The following is a 5891-nucleotide window of genomic DNA, read 5'->3' as shown; positions in this document are numbered from 1 at the left end:
AAAGATGGGCTAGCCATAAACTTGCTATGTAGCCAAGGATGGCCTTGAACCCCTGATCTTTCTGTCTCTACTTTCCAAATACTGGGATTATAGGCGTGTTACCATGCCTAGCTTTATATGGGTCTTTTTCTTAAAAGTTGCTATTAAATAGAAATACTAGACACAAGTTTAAAAAAACATTGGGCATGGTAGCATTTACTTGTGATCGGAGTGCTGAAATCCCTGAGTTCCTGGGTCAGCCAGTCTAGCACACCTGGGGAGTTCAAGGCCAGTGACAGATGCTATCTCAAAAACCAAAGGGGATGGTCCCTGAGGAATGACATCTGAAGTTGTCCTCCAGCTTCCACATGGACATGTTCACATATGCACCCACACACAGATGTATGTGCACACACAGTGGGGGAAGGGGGAGTCATTACATCATTAAGTACATTGCTAATTTTAAAATTAAATACTACCAGTTTATCTTACAAAAATACATGACCAGAACTCTCTCAGGAGGCCCCAGTGTCTTTACATCCTTGTGGATGTTTTTTAGTAATGATACCAGTAGTTTCTATGCTACCCAAGGGCTCATTATCACCAGCTGCCCATTGTGGACAAACTCCACTCTGTCTGTGGCTGTGGCTTTAATATTGTTACTACAGGAACATCATGGGAGCCTGCCTCCTGGAGCCTTGGTTTCCCTTGGGGAGCCCACATTGCTGAGTTTTCTGCCCTGTGGTCTTGTGTCTATGTCATGACTACACATGGTTGTTGGTTTTAGTAATGCCCTTATTCATTCAGCAACTCTGGCTTCTGCACAGCAGAGGGTAGATATTGCTCTCAGCGTTGATACAGGAATAGATAGCTCAGAGATTCCCCATCAAAGAAGTGAGTCTCCATCATGACTATTTACCATGCACCATAAGATGCTGCATCATCCAGAAATAATAGGACCCTCCTAAAATGATGTTTGTAATATATGTATATTACATACCTTCTGGTAATTATAGTTTTGACATAATAGATTTTTTTTTTAGACAAGATGTCACTGTGTAGTTTGGGCTGGCCCCAAACTCATGACCCCTTTGTGTTACTACCCAAGTGCAGAAAACAGATGTATAGCACTATGCAAGGCTTAGATTTTTATTTCCTTTAAACAATAATAGATACTATGACCCAAAGCCATGAAATTCAAAGGCCAGTTTTAAACATAGTAAGCTGAAAACTTGGCACCAGGGGACTGGAGAAGGGCTTAGCATGCACAGCTCTTGCTCATGAGCACATACATACACAAAATAATAATCTTTTTTTAAAAAAGAAACCTTGGCACCCAGTATGATGATGCATGTGTGCAATCTTTAATATTCAGGGCAGATCATGTGACAAATGCATGGCCTCATTTGCAGTGAACCTGGTCTGCATATTGAGCTCTAAGCCACTTTGGGCTACACAGGGAGACATTGCCTCAAAAAATTAAAACAAAATGGGGCTGGAGAGATGGCTAAGTGGTTGATAGCTCAGTGGCTGCTCTTCCAGAGGATGTGGGTTCAATTCCCAGTACTACATGGCAGCTCATGTTGTCTGTGGCTTCAATTCCAGGAGATCTGGCACCCTCACACAAACATACATGCAGGCAAAACACCAATGCACATAAAAATAAATCTTTAAAAAAATAAAGCAAAAGAAGATTTAAAAACTGCTATTAAAGCAATGTTCGGATCACCTCCATTCATTGTGAAATTGATTGTTTTATGTTATAATTTGAAAACAATGAAATTATTCTAATAATATATCAGTGATCTGTGTTTCTATGTGGCATATTATGCCCAAAGCATAGCAGCTGAAATAGAAGCAAACATCTGTCATCTCAAGTTCAGACTCTATGAATGAAAAATCCAGGATCGACTCAGAAGGGAGGTCTGGCTCAGTCTCATGAGGCCACACTAAAAATGGACTTGGCAGGCTACGTCCAAGATGACTCAGTCACATGACTGTCAGGAGGCCTCCCTCTGTGAGCCTCTCCAGAGTACTGCTCATGGCATGGCAGCTGACCTCCTCCAAAGCAAGTGATCCAGGAGAGAGCAATGCATGAGCCACGGTGCCTTATGATGTGGTTGCAGAGTCCACCCCCACCCCTTCTGGAGCATTTTAGTAATTACACAGGCTGGCCCTATTTTGGGAATAGACCACACAAGAATCTCTATACCAGGACATGAACATCACTGGAGTCAGAGTGAAGCTGGTGACCCCACATGTAGAGGAAGTGGCTTGATACATGGAAGAGTCAGGAAAATAAGACCTCTATCTAGGCTCAAACACTGAGGTCACTAAACATTTCTTTTTTGATACAGTCTTGCCACATAGCCCAGACTAGGCTAGAACTCAACCTCCTCTTGTCTCTGCCTGTAGAACACTAACTCACAGGCCAGCACTACCATGCTCAGCTAGATTTTCCTAAGACTAAGGACTATTAAGCTCCTTAGAAAAGTGATGAGTTTATATTTCCAGGGGTTTAAAAGACAGGGTCGTGCTATGTAGCCCAGGACTTGCAACATAGACCTGAACAGACACGAGTCTCCTGCCTCCATCACGTGCTGATTCTGAGGACTTTTGGTGAAGTCAAAGAAGCAACCACCATAAAACCTTACACATGTCTGGAGTTCAACAAATACTGTATATTTATTTATTTTAAATTTACCTTAAGACCAACATTCTGGTAAGCCATTTACTATATTATTCCTGAGTTCTATTTTTTTTTAAATATTTTACTGAATTAATGATTCATGTATCCCTTAAGCCATTTATCAGTTCAGTTTAGGAGTTCCTATTGTTTAAAGCACCCACACACATGCAGCTTATACCTACCATTTAAAGACATTGGAAAGCCATGATTTATCACCCCAGTTCACAACACAAGTCTGTCATTCCCGAAGCCTGTCTTCAGGTGCAGCATGGACCCTGATCTCAGGTCAGGGTCAGATCCTCCTGAATCCATGCTCGTCTCCATGGTAACTTAACTTTCCCTCTAACAGATGGAGGTGTACTGCTCAGATTTTCATGCTGAGAGAGCAGCCAGGGAGAAGATTCATGAAGAAAAGGAGCAGCTGGCCTTGCAGCTTGCAGTTTTGCTGAAAGAGAACAATGACTTTGAAGATGGAGGCAGGTAAGAGAAAGCAAGGAGATTGGCGCACAGGCCAGCGCCTCAGAGGAATGGTGTACTGGCTGTGCCCTTAGCAAAAGGCCATCTCTTCAAAGGAACAGTGTACAGGCTGGGTCCTTGGCACAGGAATTTGGAGAGCAACCATCCACCTGCATTATAATTTTACATATCAGTATCCACACAAATCCCTGCACCATATTTTTAACCAACTTTTTAAGACTTACTTATATGACTGTTTTACCTGCATGTCTGTATATATACTACATGCATGCCTAATGCCAGCAGAAGTCAGAAGAAGGTGTCCAGTCCCCTGAACTGCAGGGACAGACTGTTGTGAACCACAGTATGGGTGCTAGGAACCAAGCTCAGGCCCTCTGTCAGAGGATACATAGTCTTAACTGCTGTGCCATCTTTCAGGCTCCCAACATAGTATTTTTTAAGGAAGATAATACTGACTTTTTTTCTCTGTTTAAGTTACAAAGTGATCATTATAGACATTGTTCTTCAATTTAATTTATATCATGTGACTGTGAACTCTGCAGATTTAATTCATTATATTTTAGAAAATGAAGGATTTTTTTTCCTCTTAGCAAATAAAATAATTTGTTCTATTTAATTGCTTTGTAATGCCTTGATCCAGAAATATGCCACTTTGCTCTCAATCAAGAGTTTGGAAGCTGGGCAGTGGTGGCACACACCCTTAATCCCAGAACTTAGGAGGCAGAGACAGGCAGACATATGAGTCTACCTGGTCTATAAAGCAAGTTGCAGATAGCCAGGGCTACACAGAAAAGGCCTGACATTTAAAAAAGGGCGTGGGGCTGGGGCTGGGGCTGGGGCTGGACAGATGGCTCAGAGGTTAAGAGCACTTCCAGAGGTCCTGAGTTCAGTCCCCAGCAAGATCTGGTGCTCTCTTCTGGCCTGCAGGTGTATATGCAGGCAAAACACTGTGTGTGTGTGTGTGTGTGTGTGTGTGTGTGTGTGTGTGTGTGTGTGTGTGTGTGTGTGTGTGTATATATAATAAATGCATCTTAAAAAAATAAAAAAAGAAAAGGAAAGAAAAAAGTAGAGCTGGGTTATTTCCTGATCCTATAAAGCCCGACTTAGTATCTTCCCCCCTACCGGGTGGTTTGTGTTTGTATGTTTCCCACGCTCACCCTTCTGTTGTCTGCTTGCTGGTGTCCTCTTGCAGGGCTATAGAACGTCACAGGTAGTCTTGCTTTTCATCCCAGTAGGCAGTCCCTGATGGAAATGCAGTGCCGGCATGGGGCTAGAACCAGTGACTCTGACCAGCAGGCTTACCTGTTTCAAAGAGGTGAGTCACCTATGAGCTAGGATTTCAGACTACATTGTAGAGAATAGCTCCTAAATTGAACCAGTCAAAACACAACACCACTTGTTTCCCCAGAATTCAGTCCCTGATATTTCAGTCCCTCTCATTTCATTCAGCCCAGACTCTCCTCCAGCCAGGAAGTACCACGTCACTCCAGCGTCGTCACTCCAGCGTCGGTTAGCTGACCCAAATCACCCTCTTCAGTTCATTCCAAGCCTCTGTTTGCCTTCACAGAGTGGGTTCTGCTTTGAGTTATTTTGTTTGTGATGCTTGAAATTAAACCCAGATCCTCGTGAAATGCTAGACAAAGTCCAGGTCTGACGAAATGCATGCGCTAGATTTATTATGTGGTGGTATCAGTACACAAGTAACAATGTTCTGTAAAATATAGTAAGCTATCAAAACAAGTAGTATCCTTGATTTTTGATTTAAAAAATTCAAAGACATAGCTAGGAAAAATGTTAATGGCAATGCTCTACTAACAAGATGCCATCGTAAACTTCACAGACATTACACGGTCCCTAAGTACTAGAGCAGACCGAGGGCCTTCACAGTCTGCCCTGCTCTGGTTTCTGATAACACCCCGACAAGACAAGGGGTGGGTTCATTTTAACTCACATTCCCAAGTAGTGGAATCATCTATCATACCATATCAACAATGAAAACTAGGTCTTTGCATGTCATTTTATGTTTCCTGTCTGTCCCTCCCTCCCACATCCCACAACAGTCTTTTTATAGGAAAGCAAGTTAAAAATAAGTTTGGCAGCCAATGGGACTCATGCCCGTAGTCCTTGTATGTGAGAGGCTGAGACAGGAAGATTGAGAACTCCAGGCCAGCCTGGGCTAGTCTATCTCAATCAATCAATCAATTAATAAATAAATAATTAGTATATATATATATATATATATATGAACATATATACTAATTATATATATATTAGTATATATATATATATATGAACATATAACAATGAAACCCTGGAAGCAGAAGCAGTTTTCAGCATTAATAGAAAAATTTATTGACCAAAGATCTATGTAGAGTTGGGATGCATTTCATATATGTTTTATGAAGAACATCATGACAGTACAAACATGTGGAAGGAGGATGCTGTTCATATCATGGTGTGCAGGAGGCAGAGACAAGGCCAGGGTCAGGGCCCTGAGCCCCAACATACTTTCTGTGACCTACTCCCACCTTCCAAAGGTCCCACAGCCTTCCCACAATAGTGTTGCACCTGAGAATCAGTACATAAGTCCCTGGAAAGGTGCTTCCTACCTGACAAAACAGGGCCTGGCTACAGAGCCCGGGCCCTCGATCCTGCTGGACCCCTAGGGCCTGAGGCTGCCGACAAGACAAGGGGTGGGTTCATTTTAACTCACATTCCCAAGTAGTGGAATCATCTATCATACCAT

General features: G+C 42.5%; 1 protein-coding gene and 1 long non-coding RNA gene across 4 annotated transcripts in view; one reads left to right on the top strand and one right to left on the bottom strand.

The window, feature by feature from the left end:
• Optn (optineurin) overlaps positions 1-5891 on the top strand; it is a 50761-nt gene that overhangs the window by 42074 nt on the left and 2796 nt on the right. For 2 of the 3 annotated variants that reach the window (XM_031358348.1, XM_031358347.1), the window contains exons 12-13: positions 3018-3148; positions 4378-4460. In XM_031358348.1, coding sequence (XP_031214208.1) covers positions 3018-3148; positions 4378-4460 — 214 coding nt within the window. The remainder of the gene's footprint in view (positions 1-3017; positions 3149-4377; positions 4461-5891) is intronic. The other variant, XM_031358349.1, reaches the window with a different exon arrangement.
• Positions 2641-5891, bottom strand: part of LOC116081710 — a 13159-nt gene continuing 9908 nt past the window's right edge. Inside the window, exons 2-3 of the long non-coding RNA XR_004114977.1 lie at positions 4303-4447; positions 2641-3294 (exon numbers count right to left, since the gene is read on the bottom strand). This is a non-coding gene — a long non-coding RNA (uncharacterized LOC116081710). The remainder of the gene's footprint in view (positions 3295-4302; positions 4448-5891) is intronic.

Source organism: Mastomys coucha, unplaced genomic scaffold (genome assembly GCF_008632895.1).
Source record: "Mastomys coucha isolate ucsf_1 unplaced genomic scaffold, UCSF_Mcou_1 pScaffold7, whole genome shotgun sequence".
In the NCBI taxonomy this organism is placed as follows: Eukaryota; Metazoa; Chordata; class Mammalia; order Rodentia; family Muridae; genus Mastomys; species Mastomys coucha.
This window is presented reverse-complemented; position numbering and strand designations above follow the sequence as displayed.